Genomic DNA, 19,580 nt, shown 5'->3' with positions numbered 1-19,580 from the left:
GGGTCCTTCTCCTCCTCTTCATCCTCCTCCTCTTCCTCCTCAGTCCTCAGTCCTCCTCCTCATCCTTCTCCTCAGTCCTCCATCCTCCTCCTCAGTCCTCCCCCAGTCCCCCTCCTCCTCCTATTCAGTCCTCCTCCTCCTCCTCCTCCTCTCAGTCCTTCTCAGTCCTCCTCCTCCTCCTCCTCCTCTCCTCTCAGTCATCCTCCTCAGCCATCCTCCTCAGCCATCCTCCTCAGTCCTCCTCAGTCCTCCTCCTCCTGGGTCCTCCTCCTCCTCTTCATCCTCCTCCTCTTCCTCCTCGGTCCTCAGTCCTCCTCCTGGGTCCTCCTCCTCATCCTTCTCATCAGTCCTCCTCCTCCCCAGTCCTCTCCCAGTCCCCCTCCTTCTCCTCCTCCTATTCAGTCCTCCTCCTCCTCCTCCTCCTCAGTTCTCCTCAGTCCTCCTTCTCATTTCTCCTAAGTCCTCCTCCTGAGTCCTCCTCCTGAGTCCTCCTCCTCTTCCTTCTGAGTCCTCCTTCTGAGTCCTCCTCCTCCTCCCTCTCAGTCATCCTCTTCAGTCATCCTCCTCAGCCATCCTCCCCAGCCATCCTCCTCAGCCATCCTCCTCAGTACTCCTCAGTCCTCCTCCTTCTCAGTCATCGTCAGTCCTCCTCCTCAGTCCTCCTCAGTCCTCCTCCTCCTACTGGGTCCTCCTCCTCCTCCTCCTCCTGGGTCCTCCTGGGTCTTCCTGATCCTCCCCAGTCCTCTTCCTCCTCCCCTCCTCAGTCCTCCTCCTACTCTTCCTCCTCGTCCTCAGTCCTCCTCGTCAGTCCTCAACAGTTCTCCTCCTCCCCAGTCCTCCTCCTCCTCCTGGGGCCTTTTCCTGGGTCCTCCTCCTGGGTCCTTCTCCTCCTGGGTCCTCCTCCTCCTGGGTCCTCCTTCTCCTCCTCAGTCCTTCTCCTCCAGATAAAATACTCGCCAGCACTGTTATACGAAATTCGGTAAAAAACCCAAAATCGCCATATTCAGGTGCCTTAAAAACCATGTTAAAATTGAGTTAGAGATCTGAAATTTTTCAGGGCGTCTAGACGTTGACAAAATCGACTGCAAAAAAAGTTTCAGGTTTCAGGAGCATCGGGAAGTGGGTTTTTTAGAACCCCTGAGAGGGAGGAAGAGGAGGAAGAGGACTGAGGAGGAGGAGGAGTCCTCCTCCTCCTCAGTCCTCTTCCTCCTCCTCCTCCCTCTCAGTCATCCTCCTCAGCCATCCTCCTCAGCCATCCTCCTCAGTCCTCCTCCTTCTCAGTCCTCCTGAGTCCTCCTCCTGAGTCCTCCTCCTCCTCAGTCATCCTCCTCAGTTCTCCTCCTCCTCCTCCTAGGTCCTCCTTCTGGGTCCTCCTCCTCCTCCTCCTCCTGGGTCTTCCTGATCCTTCTCCTCCCTCTCAGTCATCCTCCTCAGTCATCCTCCTCAGTCATCTTCCTCAGCCATCCTCCTCAGCCATCCTTCTCAGCCATCCTCCTCAGTACTCTTCAGTACTCTTCAGTACTCTTCAGTCCTCAAAATGTTTGTCCGCTAATGTCCACCAATGTCCGCTTATGTCCACCAATGTCCATCCAAGTCCGCCAATGTCCGTCCGGGTCCGCCAATGTCCGTCCGAGTCCGCCAATGTCCGTCCGAGTCCGCCAATGTCCGTCCGAGTCCGCCAATGTCCGTCCGTGTCCGCCAATGTCCCAAAAGCACGTCCGTTGTCTCATAGAATCCAAAAAGGACAGGACATAGGCGGACATAGACGGACATGACACCCCCCCCCCCCCCCCCCCCCCGATGGGGGAGAGGATCAGGTATCATGTAAACACTAACTCTCCTAGACCCCCTAACAAGAGGGTCTCTATGATGGGGGAGAGGATCAGGTATCATGTAGACACTAACTCTCCTAGACCCCCTAACAAGAGGGTCTCTATGATGGGGGAGAGGATCAGGTATGTAGACACTAACTCTCCTAGACCCCCTAACAAGAGGGTCTCTATGATGGGGGAGAGGATCAGGTATGTAGACACTAACTCTCCTAGACCCCCTAACAAGAGGGTCTCTATGATGGGGGAGAGGATCAGGTATGTAGACACTAACGCTCCTAGACCCCCTAACAAGAGGGTCTCTATGATGGGGGAGAGGATCAGGTATGTAGACACTAACTCTCCTAGACCCCCTAACAAGAGGGTCTCTATGATGGGGGAGAGGATCAGGTATATAGACACTAACTCTCCTAGACCCCCTAACAAGAGGGTCTCTATGATGGGGGAGAGGATCAGGTATGTAGACACTAACTCTCCTAGACCCCCTAACAAGAGGGTCTCTATGATGGGGGAGAGGATCAGGTATGTAGACACTAACTCTCCTAGACCCCCTAACAAGAGGGTCTCTATGATGGGGGAGAGGATCAGGTATGTAGACACTAACTCTCCTAGACCCCCTAACAAGAGGGTCTCTATGATGGGGGAGAGGATCAGGTATGTAGACACTAACTCTCCTAGACCCCCTAACAAGAGGGTCTCTATGATGGGGGAGAGGATCAGGTATGTAGACACCAACTCTCCTAGACCCCCTAACAAGAGGGTCTCTATGATGGGGGAGAGGATCAGGTATGTAGACACTAACTCTCCTAGACCCCCTAACAAGAGGGTCTCTATGATGGGGGAGAGGATCAGGTATGTAGACACTAACTCTCCTAGACCCCCTAACAAGAGGGTCTCTATGATGGGGGAGAGGATCAGGTATGTAGACACTAACTCTCCTAGACCCCCTAACAAGAGGGTCTCTATGATGGGGGAGAGGATCAGGTATGTAGACACTAACTCTCCTAGACCCCCTAACAAGAGGGTCTCTATGATGGGGGAGAGGATCAGGTATGTAGACACTAACTCTCCTAGACCCCCTAACAAGAGGGTCTCTATGATGGGGGAGAGGATCAGGTATGTAGACACTAACTCTCCTAGACCCCCTAACAAGAGGGTCTCTATGATGGGGGAGAGGATCAGGTATGTAGACACTAACTCTCCTAGACCCCCTAACAAGAGGGTCTCTATGATGGGAGAGAGGATCAGGTATGTAGACACTAACTCACCTAGACCCCCTAACAAGAGGGTCTCTATGATGGGGGAGAGGATCAGGTATGTAGACACTAACTCTCCTAGACCCCCTAACAAGAGGGTCTCTATGATGGGGGAGAGGATCAGGTATGTAGACACTAACTCTCCTAGACCCCCTAACAAGAGGGTCTCTATGATGGGGAGAGGATCAGGTATGTAGACACTAACTCTCCTAGACCCCCTAACAAGAGGGTCTCTATGATGGGGGAGAGGATCAGGTATGTAGACACTAACTCTCCTAGACCCCCTAACAAGAGGGTCTCTATGATGGGGGAGAGGATCAGGTATGTAGACACTAACTCTCCTAGACCCCCTAACAAGAGGGTCTCTATGATGGGGGAGAGGATCAGGTATGTAGACACTAACTCTCCTAGACCCCCTAACAAGAGGGTCTCTATGATGGGGGAGAGGATCAGGTATGTAGACACTAACTCTCCTAGACCCCCTAACAAGAGGGTCTCTATGATGGGGGAGAGGATCAGGTATGTAGACACTAACTCTCCTAGACCCCCTAACAAGAGGGTCTCTATGATGGGGGAGAGGATCAGGTATGTAGACACTAACTCTCCTAGACCCCCTAACAAGAGGGTCTCTATGATGGGGGAGAGGATCAGGTATGTAGACACTAACTCTCCTAGACCCCCTAACAAGAGGGTCTCTATGATGGGGGAGAGGATCAGGTATGTAGACACTAACTCTCCTAGACCCCCTAACAAGAGGGTCTCTATGATGGGGGAGAGGATCAGGTATGTAGACACTAACTCTCCTAGACCCCCTAACAAGAGGGTCTCTATGATGGGGGAGAGGATCAGGTATGTAGACACTAACTCTCCTAGACCCCCTAACAAGAGGGTCTCTATGATGGGGGAGAGGATCAGGTATGTAGACACTAACTCTCCTAGACCCCCTAACAAGAGGGTCTCTATGATGGGGGAGAGGATCAGGTATGTAGACACTAACTCTCCTAGACCCCCTAACAAGAGGGTCTCTATGATGGGGGAGAGGATCAGGTATGTAGACACTAACTCTCCTAGACCCCCTAACAAGAGGGTCTCTATGATGGGGGAGAGGATCAGGTATGTAGACACTAACTCTCCTAGACCCCCTAACAAGAGGGTCTCTATGATGGGGGAGAGGATCAGGTATGTAGACACTAACTCTCCTAGACCCCCTAACAAGAGGGTCTCTATGATGGGGGAGAGGATCAGGTATGTAGACACTAACTCTCCTAGACCCCCTAACAAGAGGGTCTCTATGATGGGGAGAGGATCAGGTATGTAGACACTAACTCTCCTAGACCCCCTAACAAGAGGGTCTCTATGATGGGGGAGAGGATCAGGTATGTAGACACTAACTCTCCTAGACCCCCTAACAAGAGGGTCTCTATGATGGGGGAGAGGATCAGGTATGTAGACACTAACTCTCCTAGACCCCCTAACAAGAGGGTCTCTATGATGGGGGAGAGGATCAGGTATGTAGACACTAACTCTCCTAGACCCCCTAACAAGAGGGTCTCTATGATGGGGGAGAGGATCAGGTATGTAGACACTAACTCTCCTAGACCCCCTAACAAGAGGGTCTCTATGATGGGGGAGAGGATCAGGTATGTAGACACTAACTCTCCTAGACCCCCTAACAAGAGGGTCTCTATGATGGGGGAGAGGATCAGGTATGTAGACACTAACTCTCCTAGACCCCCTAACAAGAGGGTCTCTATGATGGGGGAGAGGATCAGGTATGTAGACACTAACTCTCCTAGACCCCCTAACAAGAGGGTCTCTATGATGGGGGAGAGGATCAGGTATGTAGACACTAACTCTCCTAGACCCCCTAACAAGAGGGTCTCTATGATGGGGGAGAGGATCAGGTATGTAGACACTAACTCTCCTAGACCCCCTAACAAGAGGGTCTCTATGATGGGGGAGAGGATCAGGTATGTAGACACTAACTCTCCTAGACCCCCTAACAAGAGGGTCTCTATGATGGGGGAGAGGATCAGGTATGTAGACACTAACTCTCCTAGACCCCCTAACAAGAGGGTCTCTATGATGGGGGAGAGGATCAGGTATGTAGACACTAACTCTCCTAGACCCCCTAACAAGAGGGTCTCTATGATGGGGGAGAGGATCAGGTATGTAGACACTAACTCTCCTAGACCCCCTAACAAGAGGGTCTCTATGATGGGGGAGAGGATCAGGTATGTAGACACTAACTCTCCTAGACCCCCTAACAAGAGGGTCTCTATGATGGGGGAGAGGATCAGGTATGTAGACACTAACTCTCCTAGACCCCCTAACAAGAGGGTCTCTATGATGGGGGAGAGGATCAGGTATGTAGACACTAACTCTCCTAGACCCCCTAACAAGAGGGTCTCTATGATGGGGGAGAGGATCAGGTATGTAGACACTAACTCTCCTAGACCCCCTAACAAGAGGGTCTCTATGATGGGGGAGAGGATCAGGTATGTAGACACTAACTCTCCTAGACCCCCTAACAAGAGGGTCTCTATGATGGGGGAGAGGATCAGGTATGTAGACACTAACTCTCCTAGACCCCCTAACAAGAGGGTCTCTATGATGGGGGAGAGGATCAGGTATGTAGACACTAACTCTCCTAGACCCCCTAACAAGAGGGTCTCTATGATGGGGGAGAGGATCAGGTATGTAGACACTAACTCTCCTAGACCCCCTAACAAGAGGGTCTCTATGATGGGGGAGAGGATCAGGTATGTAGACACTAACTCTCCTAGACCCCCTAACAAGAGGGTCTCTATGATGGGGGAGAGGATCAGGTATGTAGACACTAACTCTCCTAGACCCCCTAACAAGAGGGTCTCTATGATGGGGGAGAGGATCAGGTATGTAGACACTAACTCTCCTAGACCCCCTAACAAGAGGGTCTCTATGATGGGAGAGAGGATCAGGTATGTAGACACCAACTCTCCTAGACCCCCTAACAAGAGGGTCTCTATGATGGGGGAGAGGATCAGGTATGTAGACACTAACTCTCCTAGACCCCCTAACAAGAGGGTCTCTATGATGGGGGAGAGGATCAGGTATGTAGACACTAACTCTCCTAGACCCCCTAACAAGAGGGTCTCTATGATGGGGGAGAGGATCAGGTATGTAGACACTAACTCTCCTAGACCCCCTAACAAGAGGGTCTCTATGATGGGGGAGAGGATCAGGTATGTAGACACTAACTCTCCTAGACCCCCTAACAAGAGGGTCTCTATGATGGGGGAGAGGATCAGGTATGTAGACACTAACTCTCCTAGACCCCCTAACAAGAGGGTCTCTATGATGGGGGAGAGGATCAGGTATGTAGACACTAACTCTCCTAGACCCCCTAACAAGAGGGTCTCTATGATGGGGAGAGGATCAGGTATGTAGACACTAACTCTCCTAGACCCCCTAACAAGAGGGTCTCTATGATGGGGGAGAGGATCAGGTATGTAGACACTAACTCTCCTAGACCCCCTAACAAGAGGGTCTCTATGATGGGGGAGAGGATCAGGTATGTAGACACTAACTCTCTAGACCCCCTAACAAGAGGGTCTCTATGATGGGGGAGAGGATCAGGTATGTAGACACCAACTCTCCTAGACCCCCTAACAAGAGGGTCTCTATGATGGGGGAGAGGATCAGGTATGTAGACACTAACTCTCCTAGACCCCCTAACAAGAGGGTCTCTATGATGGGGGAGAGGATCAGGTATGTAGACACTAACTCTCCTAGACCCCCTAACAAGAGGGTCTCTATGATGGGGGAGAGGATCAGGTATGTAGACACTAACTCTCCTAGACCCCCTAACAAGAGGGTCTCTATGATGGGGGAGAGGATCAGGTATGTAGACACTAACTCTCCTAGACCCCCTAACAAGAGGGTCTCTATGATGGGGGAGAGGATCAGGTATGTAGACACTAACTCTCCTAGACCCCCTAACAAGAGGGTCTCTATGATGGGGGAGAGGATCAGGTATGTAGACACTAACTCTCCTAGACCCCCTAACAAGAGGGTCTCTATGATGGGGGAGAGGATCAGGTATGTAGACACTAATTCTCCTAGACCCCCTAACAAGAGGGTCTCTATGATGGGGGAGAGGATCAGGTATGTAGACACTAACTCTCCTAGACCCCCTAACAAGAGGGTCTCTTTGATGGGGGAGAGGATCAGGTATGTAGACACTAACTCTCCTAGACCCCCTAACAAGAGGGTCTCTATGATGGGAGAGAGGATCAGGTATGTAGACACCAACTCTCCTAGACCCCCTAACAAGAGGGTCTCTATGATGGGGGAGAGGATCAGGTATGTAGACACTAACTCTCCTAGACCCCCTAACAAGAGGGTCTCTATGATGGGGGAGAGGATCAGGTATGTAGACACTAACTCTCCTAGACCCCCTAACAAGAGGGTCTCTAATCTCTATGATGGGGGAGAGGATCAGGTATGTAGATCTTTTAACTGAACAAATGTGATTTCTGGCTAGGATTAAATATGGATAATGAATGATAATGTGGATGGTAATATAGTTAATCACACAGAGTGAAAGGACCTCGTATCTCTCAAGAGGGTGTTGTGACGGTGAGGGAGACCTTCTTACCACCCTGCATGTCACTGGTCGAGTTCTTCAACAGAGAGCAACATCTTGATACTTCCAACATGTTTGAAGTTGATAGCGACTGTGAGGTTAGCTACCGTTTCAGTTCAGCATTGTTTTAAAGAGCTACCCTTTTTATTATACTTTGTTCCCATTTCTTTGGAAATCTGATCTTGCTGAAAATCTCCCAAAAAATAAACCAATTAGTCAGTTAATTGATGATGGTATGAAACCAAATTGGGGTACTGGAAGTCGAAATCTCGAAAAAATTGGAAAATCATACTGTCCCATACTCTGTCCCATTTTCAGTTTTTGAAGCTGAAATTTCCAGGGCCGAAATTTTACAGTTTTGACCGAATTTCTGACCCGCAACCAATTAGTCAGTCAACTATAGATGGCAATTGACACGATTGAGGTGCTGGAAGTTTGATTTGGGTCGGAGGAAGTTGATAGCAGTAAGTTTAACAAAACGAAAAGTTGTATTTTCAAAAGTCTGTCCCATTTTCAGATATGAACATTTCTGATCACACATTTGACAGATTGGATGAAATTTTTTCCCAGAAACCAATTAGTCAGTTAATTGATGATGGTATGAACAAATTGGGGTACTGGAAGTCGAAATCTCGAAAAAAATTGGAAAATCATACTGTCCCATTTTCAGTTTTTGAAGAAGAAATTTCCAGGGCCGAAATTTAACAGTTTTGATCAAATTTCTGACCCGCAACCAATTAGTCAGTCAACTATAGATGGCAAATGACACGATTGAGGTGCTGGAAGTTTGATTTGGGTCGGAGGAAGCTGACAGCAGAAAGTTTAACAAAAAGAAAAGTAGTATTTTCAAAAGTCTGTCCCATTTTCAGATATGAACATTTCTGATGACACATTTGACAGATTGGATGAAATTTTTGCTCAGAAACCAATTAGTCAGTTAATTGATGATGGTATGAAACCAAATTGGGGTACTGGAAGTCGAAATCTCGAAAAAAAAGTGGAAAATCATACTGTCCCATACTCTGTCCCATTTTCAGTTTTTGAAGCTGAAATTTCCAGGGCCGAAATTTTACAGTTTTGACCGAATTTCTGACCCGCAACCAATTAGTCAGTCAACTATAGATGGCAAATGACACGATTGAGGTGCTGGAAGTTTGATTTGGGTCGGAGGAAGCTGACAGCAGAAAGTTTAACAAAACGAAAAGTTGTATTTTCAAAAGTCTGTCCCATTTTCAGATATGAACATTTCTGATGACACATTTGACAGATTGGATGAAATTTTTGCTCAAAAACCAATTAGTCAGTTAATTGATGATGGTATGAAACCAAATTGGGGTACTGGAAGTCGAAATCTCGAAAAAAAGTGGAAATTCATACTGTCCCATACTCTGTCCCATTTTCAGTTTTTGAAGCTGAAATTTCCAGGGCCGAAATTTTACAGTTTTGACCGAATTTCTGACCCGAAATCAATTAGTCAGTCAACTATAGATGGCAAATGACACGATTGAGGTGCTGGAAGTTTGATTTGGGTCGGAGGAAGCTCACAGCAGAAATATTAACAAAACGAAAAGTTTTGGATCCATTTTCGGGACATAAATAATTTATTCCTTGGCCATAATACTGACCAAAAGGCCATAAATTCATTCGACCCAGCCAAAAAAATTTCAAAAGTATATCTCCCACGGGTTTTGCAGAAAGTCTTGTTAAACTTGAAGTCGTGGTATCAGTTAAATGGTAACAGATATATATATATATATTTCGTTGCTGTACTCCTACACATTAAAATTCGGTGTTGATTAGATCTTCGAAATTCTTTGCATCATTTATTAAACATCGTTATCTGAGATAAAATTGTTTTAAAAGCAACTGGAATATACACAAATCTTTAAAATAACTTACAAACTAGGAAAGGAAAACAAATCTTAGGAAGACGTACAAAACTATGTGACTTAAAACGGTACAAAACTAAAACATACTGAGTAATAATCAAACGAAAAGAATGGCTGAGTACATCTTATCTAATCTATTAAAAATTAGTTTCTCGGAAAAAGCTAGATTTCTCTGAATCAAACAGTAAAAATAATTAAATAGTAATGAATATAACACGTCTCTGATAGCAATATTGTAAACTAAACACGGGTTTATAGGCTAAGATCATGTTAAATAAAATAAATAAACTAAACACTAAGCTCCAGCGGATTTAAAAAGGATGTGGTTACTATCGAGGGTGTTCATACCCCCATAACGCTCAAGGGTTTTCAATTGGGTCTGGTAGAATATCGTCTCGCTTTATATATACCTTATCGGACCTTATTTGGACGGACATTACTTGAACGCTGGAGGCCCTAGCGTTCATCTTAATGTCCGTTCAAATAAAGTCCGTTCAATTAATGTCCGTCCAAGTTAAAGTCCGTTAAAATTTTTCCATATTTCGAACTTTTTGTCCAGAATATGATGTATGACAACTTTGAGAACTTTATTGTGCCGTAAGTTAACGATGGAAAGTTTCTCCTTGGTCTGCCGGAGGCACAGAAAACTCTACTAGTATATGATGTTTTCAAGGGTCATGACTTGGCGGAAAAAAGTCAACGAAATTATGGCACTCAACAACATAGTTCATGAACTAGTCCCCGCCAACATGACAAACTTGTTCCAGCCTCTAGATATTACGGTAAATCGTGTTTCCAAGGACATTTTCCGACGTTGTTATAGTTCATATTACTCGGGGGCGGTAATGGAACAGTGCTAGGAAAGCTCCACGTGATGTTAAGGTTAACCTAAAGTTGTCTATGATAAAACCACTTCACGCCGAATGGATTGTAAAAGTTAACACTGAAATGCAGGACCGGGGTAGTTTGATAAAGCTAGAAATCACTGATGCTTTAAGCATGGACTATTTCATGCACGAAACCCCATTTGATGAAGATGATATGTGATATTAGACACTGATCATGTACATATATTTTAACATTTTTACTGCTCAATGACTGCTTTCCTTACTTACTGTATAAAAAATGGATTCAAAAATCATTTGCTGAAATTGAAAAAACGTCAAAAAAATTGAAAAAAATTCGGATTTTTGATGGTTTTGAATGCCTTCGAGCGTTCATATTAATGTCCGTTCATAATTATTATATATATATATATTATATATTATATATATGTCCGTTCATGTAATGTCCGTCCAAATAAGGTCCGATAAGGTAGTAAGATGTTAAGATATAAAATATATAAAATGTAAAATAACGTTGCTAGGAGACGCTGTAGAATAATGTTAAGATATAAAATGTAAAATAACGTTGCTAGGATACGCTGTAGAATAATGTTAAGATATAAAATGTAAAATAACGTTGCTAGGAGACGCTGTAGAATAATGTTAAGATATAAAATGTAAAATAACGTTGCTAGGATACGCTGTAGAATAATGTTACGATATAAAATGTAAAATAACTTTGCTAGGAGACGCTGTAGAATAATGTTAAGATATAAAATGTAAAATAACGTTGCTAGTAGACGCTGTAGAATAATGTTAAGTTATAAAATGTAAAATAACGTTGCTAGGATACGCTGTAGAATAATGTTAAGATATAAAATGTAAAATAACGTTGCTAGGATACGCTGTAGAATAATGTTACGATATAAAATGTAAAATAACGTTGCTAGGAGACGCTTTAGAATAATGTTAAGATATAAAATGTAAAATAACGTTGCTAGGAGACGTTTTAGAGTAATTTTAAGATATAAAATGTAAAATAACGTTGCTAGGAGACGCTGTAGAATAATGTTAAGATATAAAATGTAAAATAACGTTGCTAGGAGACGTTTTAGAGTAATTTTAAGATATAAAATGTAAAATAACGTTGCTAGGATACGCTGTAGAATAATTTTAAGATATAAAATGTAAAATAACGTTGCTAGGAGACGCTGTAGAATAATGTTAAGATATAAAATGTAAAATAACGTTGCTAGGAGACGCTGTAGAATAATGTTAAGATATAAAATGTAAAATAACGTTGCTAGGAGACGTTGTAGAATAATGTTAAGATATAAAATGTAAAATAACGTTACTAGGAGACACTGTAGAATATTGTTAAGATATAAAATGTAAAATAACGTTGCTAGGAGACGCTGTAGAATAATGTTAAGATATAAAATGTAAAATAACGTTGCTAGGATACGCTGTAGAATAATGTTAAGATATAAAATGTAAAATAACGTTGCTAGGAGACGCTGTAGAATAATTTTAAGATATAAAATGTAAAATAACGTTGCTAGGAGACGCTGTAGAATAATGTTAAGATATAAAATGTAAAATAACGTTACTAGGAGACGCTGTAGAATAATGTTAAGATATAAAATGTAAAATAACGTTGCTAGGAGACGCTGGACGATGAAGGGGATGATCCAGAGGATTACAGTTGCTACAGCTGGCGCCTCATGAGACTCATGTCTGTAATACACGTCCAGGACAAGATACTTTCCTTCTTAACCGATATCGGCATCATTCCCTCAGGTTACTATTCTTTTCGCTTGAGTCTCGATGTAGACAGATTTTGTGTTAAATTCTCGGCAAGACTTGCCCATGTAGAATAATCTCAATCGGTCAGATTTGGCAAATACGAATGATTATGCATTTCTAAAAATACGCACCTCCGTAGATTTAGCAGGGATGTCCCCCTTGCTAGCGTGCAGTATGAAGACTCTGGACGGGTGGGCGGAGAACCTTCTAGAACAACTAGAAGGAGCTTACCCTGAGGGATGTCCCTCTGACTTGCTTCCTCCGTTAGCACCTGGCTACTCCTTACAGCAGAGTCTTGCGGAACCTAACTGCTCTCCTTTCAGACAGCACACTCAGGTCAGCGATGGGTGGGCGACAATTGACCCCCCGACAATTGACCCCCCCGAAAATTGACCCCGACAATTGACCCCCCCGACAATTGACCCCCCGACGATTGAACCCCCGACAATTGACCCCCCGAAAATTGACCCCCCGACAATTGACCCCCCGACAATTGACCCCCGACAATTGACCCCCCGACAATTGACCTTCTGACAATTACCCCCCGAAAATTGACCCCCCGAAAATTGACCCCCGACAATTGACCCCCGACAATTGACCCCCCCCCCCCCCCCCCGACAATTGACCCCCCGACGATTGACCCCCCGACAATTGACCCCCTATGTAATTACACTGGGATCAATTGTCGCGAAATCTAGGACTTAGTATACGACAATTGACCCCCCGACAATTGACCCCCGACAATTGACCCCCCGACAATTGACCCCCCGACAATATAATTTAATACAATTAACCCTGACCCTGACCCTGACCCTGACCCTGACCCTGACCCTGACCCTGACCCTGACCCTGACCCTGACCCTGACCCTGACCCTGACCTTGACCCTGATCAGGGTCAAGGTCCAGGGCCAGGGCCTGACCCTGACCCAGGACCCTAACCCTAACCCTGAACCTGACCCTGTCGGGGGGTCAATTGTCGGGGGGTCAATTGTCGAGGGGTCAATTGTCGCGGTACCGTTAGCAATATAGTTCTGTATGGGGGGGGGGGGGGGGGGGGTCCTGCTGTCTGCATCAATACTTTCACTTCTTCTATATGTCTGTTCTTAAATGTGAGTATTTGACATTTATATTTTTGTTTCAGACGTCATTGCAAGCTAGGATGTTGTGGCACAAACTGGCAACAGAGACACCGATAACCGACTATCTGCAGACTAAAGAACCAGAGGTAAAAATTGTTCTTCTTCAGTTAGACAGGATAATGTTAAGCTGGTGTTGGTTACATCTGACTGTTTATACAGGGTGGCCCAAAAGTGACTACGCAACCTCTTAACTTCTTAATAACTCACGTAATTCGTCTCCAAATTGCACCAAAATTTCAGAGATTATACATATGGGTCAAACTTAGATTTCCTGAAAGTTTTGTAAGCCACGCCCAATTACAGTGGGCGTGGCGTGGCACTCCCTCTTTTTCACTATTGTCTTCATAAAATGAGAACGCTTTAAGCTAAGAACTCACAATTTTTTTCACACATTTGGCTTGCTAATTTAAAACCGTTCCCAAAGTTTCAAGTTCATTGCTCAAAATTTGGCTGAGTTATGACCATTTTGTATGTTAAGCTGCTGTATATTTACACCTGACCCTTACTCTACCAGGTGTTAGGAGAGGAGCCTTGTTCTCACGGAGTTAGGACCGCTTTTAGAGGAACAGACGGGGTCTCCTCCTTCTCCTGCTACCAGGTACTAGGAGTAAAGTAATAAGATATAAGATATTTAACTCGCTCCTCCTCTTGCAGCATGTCATTAATCTGCATTTTGACAGGTAGCGAAGAAAAGGGTGCGACGAAAGTCGTTCTTTGAAGATATTTTATCTTATTTGACATCTGAATCTGACGATGAAATGTGAAATTAGACCGACATGCTGACAATGAACAGACGAATAAACCAACAGACCGACTGACACAATACACATAAACTTTCTCAAGAGAATATACTTTATGGCTCTTGTCTTCAAACAATACGAAAACAGAGACTTTAATAGAATTGTATTTGATAATTGATGTATCAAGTTCTGAGTGACAGATCTCAAGAGTTTTGTCCCTTTTATAGCTGTGAATTACTAGAAATGAAAAATAAAACGATATATTATTATATATAGGTTAATATGGAATTAAGGTTGTGCTTGCTAGATCAGTTTATACTAGGATTGAATCGGGCACAAGTAATAATTAGTGATGATTAGTGATGATTAGTGATGATTAGTGATGATTAGTGATAATTAGTTATGATTAGTGATGATTAGTGATGATTAGTGATGATTAGTGATGATTAGTGATGATTAGTTATGATTAGTTATGATTAGTGATGATTAGTGATGATTAGTGATGATTAGTGATGATTAGTGATGATTAGTGATGATTAGTGATGATTAGTGATGATTAGTGATGATTACTAATATGTCCCCCCAGGAATGTGGTGATATGGGACACACTGCTGCCCCCCCCCCCCTAATGTGTCCCCTCCAGGAATGTGGTGATATGGGACACACTGCTGCCCCCCCCCCCCCCCCCCCTAATGTGTCCCCCCCAGGAATGCGGTGATATGGGACACATTGCTACCCCCCCCCCCCCCCCCCCTAATGTGCCCCCCCTAATGTGTCCCCTCCAGGAATGCGGTGATATGGGACACACTGCTACCCCCCCCCCCTAATGTATCCCCCCCAGGAATGTGGTGATATGGGACACACTACTGCCCACCCCCCCCCCCCCCCTAATGTGTCCCCTCCAGGAATGTGGTGATATGGGACACACTGCTGCCCCCCCCCCCCTAATGTGTCCCCCCCCAGGAATGTGGTGATATGGGACACACTGCACCCCCCCCCCCCTAATGTGTCCCCTCCAGGAATGTGGTGATATGGGACACACTGCTGCCCCCCCCCCCCCCCCTAATGTGTCCCCCCCCCCCCCCCCCCCCCCCCCAGGAATGTGGTGATATGGGACACACTGCTGCCCCCCCCCTAATATGTCCCCCCAGGAATGTGGTGATATGGGACACACTGCTGCCCCCCCCCCCCCCTAATATGTCCCCCCAGGAATGTGGTGATGTGGGACACACTGCTGCCCCCCCCCCCCCCTAATGTGTCCCCTCCAGGAATGTGTCCCCTCCAGGAATGCGATGATTAGTGATGATTAGTGATGATTAGTGATGATTAGTGATGATTAGTGATGATTAGTGATATTAAGTTAGCTGTCTTACAGAACCGAGTGAACATGATGGTGGTAACAACACTCAGAGAGATTCTAGAGATAGATGTGAAGACCTGTCTAGATAGAGACAGAGGAGTGAAGGAGGAGGGAAACGAGGAGGGGAACAACTCGCCCTTTGTTATCAGTTAGTAACCTTAGTAACCACCTTAGTAACCTTAGTAACCACCTTAGTAACCTTAGTAACCACGTGTTAGTAACCTTAGTAACCACGTTAGTAACCTTAGTAACCACGTGTTAGTAACCTTAGTAACCACGTTAGTAACCTTAGTAACCACGTGGATTGCTTGTGCTTCAAACACAAGGATATCTTTTATTTCATTATGACAGAAGATGAGGTTAAAACGTGATTCTTTTCAGTTTCGAATGATGACAACAAGCCAAGAAAAAATCATCATATATCAGAACAGTCGTCGATCAGCTCCGACAGTCACGTTGAAGTTTTTAACCAGGTTTTTACCTAGATTTATTGAGACTAAAATGTTTCTGAATTGTGAACAGTTATATGAATCCTGTGATTACTACAGGTTCTCTCTCTCTCTCTCTCTCTCTCTGTACCTGTAGAGAGAGAGAGAGACTACAGGTTACTAAAGCGGACTGATTTCAGCTCCTGAAGCGCCAGGAGTCCGGAGTAAGGTGCTCCACTGCCCACAGTGAACTACCTCTCTACCTTACCGGCAACACTGACGGGTCAGTAAACTGTACACTATACACACTATACACACTATACACTATACACTATACACTACACTGCCCACACACTTCTCATTCCTCTCATCTTTATCCTTGTTTGGTAGTTGCTACCTCTGCTCAGTGCTGTTGTACCTTGACTGTCTGTTTCAGATACGTGAAGCTGTGGGAGTTTGGTTACCCTCACCACCTGGCGAAGTACGGTCTCAGTGGCACTAGAGGTCGCGTAACCAGTGTCAGATTCGGTCCTCTGGGGGCTAAGTTCGGACTGTCAGGTAAACCAGACACTGCTGCCCCCCCCCCCCCCCCACCAGACACTGCACCCCCCCCCCCCCCCATCAAACACTGCTGCCCCCCCCCCTCCCACCAGACACTGCTGCCCCCCCCCCCCTCACCAGACACTTCGCCCTCCCCCCCTCACCAGACACTGCTGCCCCCCTCGCCAGACCCTGCGCCCCCCCCCCCCCCCTCACCAGACACTGCTGCCTGCCCCCCCCCCCCCCACCAAACACTGCTGCCCCCCCCCCCCCCCCCACCAAACACTGCTGCCCCCCCCCCCCCCCCCCACCAAACACTGCTGCCCCCCCCCCCCTCACCAGACACTGCTGCCCCCCCCCCCCCCCCCACCAAACACTGCTGCCCCCCCCCCCCTCACCAGACACTGCTGCCCCCCTCATCAGACACTGCTGCCCCCCCCCCCCCCCCACCAAACACTGCTGCCCCCCCCCCCCCCCCACCAAACACTACTGCTGATAGGAAAGTAGAAAAGGTCTATAATACAAATGTGCCACTCCCAGATACAAACGGAGGGATAGGGTTGTGGCACACGACAGTCAGCTCTCTGACACCGTACTGTGTACTCAACTGCCACGACAGGGCTACTAGAGACTTTGCCTTCCTGGGCTCTGCTTCTGTGTTAGCTAGTGTGGGCAGCAGCTCTAATAACAGGTATATAATACACTATACACTATACACTATACATTATACACTATACACTATTTAATATTTACACTATATAATATAGAAGTATGTAATGTAACGTGATGGAAATATTTTAAACGGGCATATCCTGTCCAAACCCAGAATGCACTACATGAAGAATTGTAGTGGCCTAATGTGCCCCCCCCCCCCTAATGTGTCCCCTCCAGGAATGTGGTGATATGGGACACACTGCTGCCCCCCCCCCCCTAATGTGTCCCCCCAGGAATGTGGTGATATGGGACACACTGCTGCCCCCCCCCCCCCCCTAATGTGTCCCCCCCCCCCCAGGAATGTGGTGATATGGGACACACTGCTGCCCCCCCCCCCCCCCCTAATGTGTCCCCCCCAGGAATGTGGTGATATGGGACACACTGCTGCCCCCCCCCCCCTAATATGTCCCCCCAGGAATGTGGTGATATGGGACACACTGCTGCCCCCCCCCCCCCCTAATGTGTCCCCTCCAGGAATGTGGTGATATGGGACACACTGCTGCCCCCCCCCCCCCCTAATGTGTCCCCCCCAGGAATGCGGTGATATGGGACACATTGCTACCCCCCCCCCTAATGTGCCCCCCCCCCCAGGAATGTGGTGATGTGGGACACACTGCTGCCCCCCCCCCCCCCTAATGTGTCCCCTCCAGGAATGCGGTGATATGGGACACACTGCTACCCCCCCCCCCCTAATGTATCCCCCCCAGGAATGTGGTGATATGGGACAAACTACTGCCCCCCCCCCTAATGTATCCCCTCCAGGAATGTGGTGATATGGGAAACACTGCTGCCCCCCCCCCCCTAATGTGTCCCCCCCAGGAATGTAGTGATATGGGACACACTGCACCCCCCCCCCCCTAATGTGTCCCCTCCAGGAATGTGGTGATATGGGACACACTGCTGCCCCCCCCCCCCCTAATGTGTCCCCCCCCCCCCCAGGAATGTGGTGATATGGGACACACTGCTGCCCCCCCCCCCCCCCCTAATATGTCCCCCCAGGAATGTGGTGATATGGGACACACTGCTGCCCCCCCCCCCCCCCCCCCTAATGTGTCCCCTCCAGGAATGTGGTGATATGGGACACACTGCTGCCCCCCCCCCCCCCCCTAATGTGTCCCCCCCAGGAATGCGGTGATATGGGACACATTGCTACCCCCCCCCCCCCCCTAATGTGCCCCCCCCCCCCAGGAATGTGGTGATGTGGGACACACTGCTGCCCCCCCCCCCTAATGTGTCCCCTCCAGGAATGCGGTGATATGGGACACACTGCTACCCCCCCCCCCCCCCTAATGTATCCCCCCAGGAATGTGGTGATATGGGACACACTACTGCCCACCCCCCCCCCCCCCCCCTAATGTGTCCCCTCCAGGAATGTGGTGATATGGGACACACTGCTGCCCCCCCCCCTAATGTGTCCCCTCCAGGAATGTGGTGATATGGGACACACTGCTGCACCCCCCCCCCCCCCCTAATGTGTCCCCTCCAGGAATGTGGTGATATGGGACACACTGCTGCCCCCCCCCCCCCCCCCTAATGTGTCCCCTTCAGGAATGTGGTGATATGGGACACACTGCTGCCCCCCACTGAGTGTGCAGTAAAGAAGTTCCAGGCCCACGAGATGGGAGCTATGGTGTGCTGCTACAGTTCCAAGAGGCAGGTTCTCATTAGCGCGGGTTCTAAAGGAGACGTCTGTATATTTGATGTTAGACAGAGGAAGCTTCAGCACATGTTCACTGGTTCGTTAAAATACACTTTTAATTTTATCTTTACGGCTTGATAGAGGGTTTAAGGTTTTCAGTCGGCGCCTTGGCCGTTGGTAGACGAATTTTAAAATAAAAACCAGGTGGTTGCATGCCGAGTAGTCACGTGAATGTGAGAAGTAATATATAACATTGTCTCCCCACAGCTCACGACAGTGCAATAAGGAGTATTTGTCTCAGCCCTGACGAAGAGCAGTACTTCACCGGCAGCTCAGAGGGGGACATCAAGGTAACATTGTGCACTACTTTCCCATTCTTAGCGTGTAATCAAGGTAACATTGTGCACTACTTTCCCATGCTTAGCGTGTAATAAATGTCCCTTGCTCCATATCTTCCTACACACTATACACTATACACTATACACTATACACTATACACTATTATACTCTACACACTATACACTATACACTATACACTATACTCTACACACTATACACTACACACTATACACTATACATTATACACTACACAGTACACACTACACACTACACACTATACACTATACACTATACACTACTCTAATACATTTCCCTATCAGAGCTGGAGTTTTGGTGGATCTGGAGGTGATCAGCACAGCTTCAGTTTTGCAGAGGGCCACAAAAGCACAAAACTCTTCTCAAACCTGCCTGGGGGATCTCTGAAAGGTATGTGGGATCTGGGTTCGGGGG

The 19,580-nt window shown here is 47.2% G+C and overlaps 3 protein-coding genes across 3 annotated transcripts in view; all 3 read left to right on the top strand.

Annotated features, from left to right (window-relative positions):
* LOC134815899 (cilia- and flagella-associated protein 53-like) overlaps positions 1 to 19,580 on the top strand; it is an 889,273-nt gene that overhangs the window by 105,655 nt on the left and 764,038 nt on the right. The gene's annotated exons all lie outside the window — the stretch shown is intronic.
* The window catches only part of LOC134815896 (probable ubiquitin carboxyl-terminal hydrolase MINDY-4), a 623,521-nt gene that overhangs the window by 111,384 nt on the left and 492,557 nt on the right, over positions 1 to 19,580 (top strand). The window lies entirely within an intron of this gene.
* The window catches only part of LOC134814742 (dmX-like protein 2), a 131,615-nt gene that overhangs the window by 111,363 nt on the left and 672 nt on the right, over positions 1 to 19,580 (top strand). Inside the window, exons 23-35 of the mRNA XM_063822939.1 lie at positions 7,666 to 7,810; positions 12,090 to 12,225; positions 12,371 to 12,567; positions 13,373 to 13,456; positions 13,885 to 13,968; positions 15,486 to 15,618; positions 15,852 to 15,943; positions 16,099 to 16,181; positions 16,335 to 16,456; positions 16,979 to 17,129; positions 18,701 to 18,888; positions 19,059 to 19,141; positions 19,451 to 19,556. Coding sequence (XP_063679009.1) covers positions 7,666 to 7,810; positions 12,090 to 12,225; positions 12,371 to 12,567; positions 13,373 to 13,456; positions 13,885 to 13,968; positions 15,486 to 15,618; positions 15,852 to 15,943; positions 16,099 to 16,181; positions 16,335 to 16,456; positions 16,979 to 17,129; positions 18,701 to 18,888; positions 19,059 to 19,141; positions 19,451 to 19,556 — 1,604 coding nt within the window. The remainder of the gene's footprint in view (positions 1 to 7,665; positions 7,811 to 12,089; positions 12,226 to 12,370; positions 12,568 to 13,372; positions 13,457 to 13,884; positions 13,969 to 15,485; positions 15,619 to 15,851; positions 15,944 to 16,098; positions 16,182 to 16,334; positions 16,457 to 16,978; positions 17,130 to 18,700; positions 18,889 to 19,058; positions 19,142 to 19,450; positions 19,557 to 19,580) is intronic.

Source organism: Bolinopsis microptera, chromosome 5 (genome assembly GCF_026151205.1).
Source record: "Bolinopsis microptera isolate Bmic1 chromosome 5, MBARI_Bmic_1.0, whole genome shotgun sequence".
Classification (NCBI taxonomy): Eukaryota; Metazoa; Ctenophora; class Tentaculata; order Lobata; family Bolinopsidae; genus Bolinopsis; species Bolinopsis microptera.
Note: the sequence above shows the minus strand (reverse complement) of the source record. Positions and strands in the feature narration are given on the sequence as shown.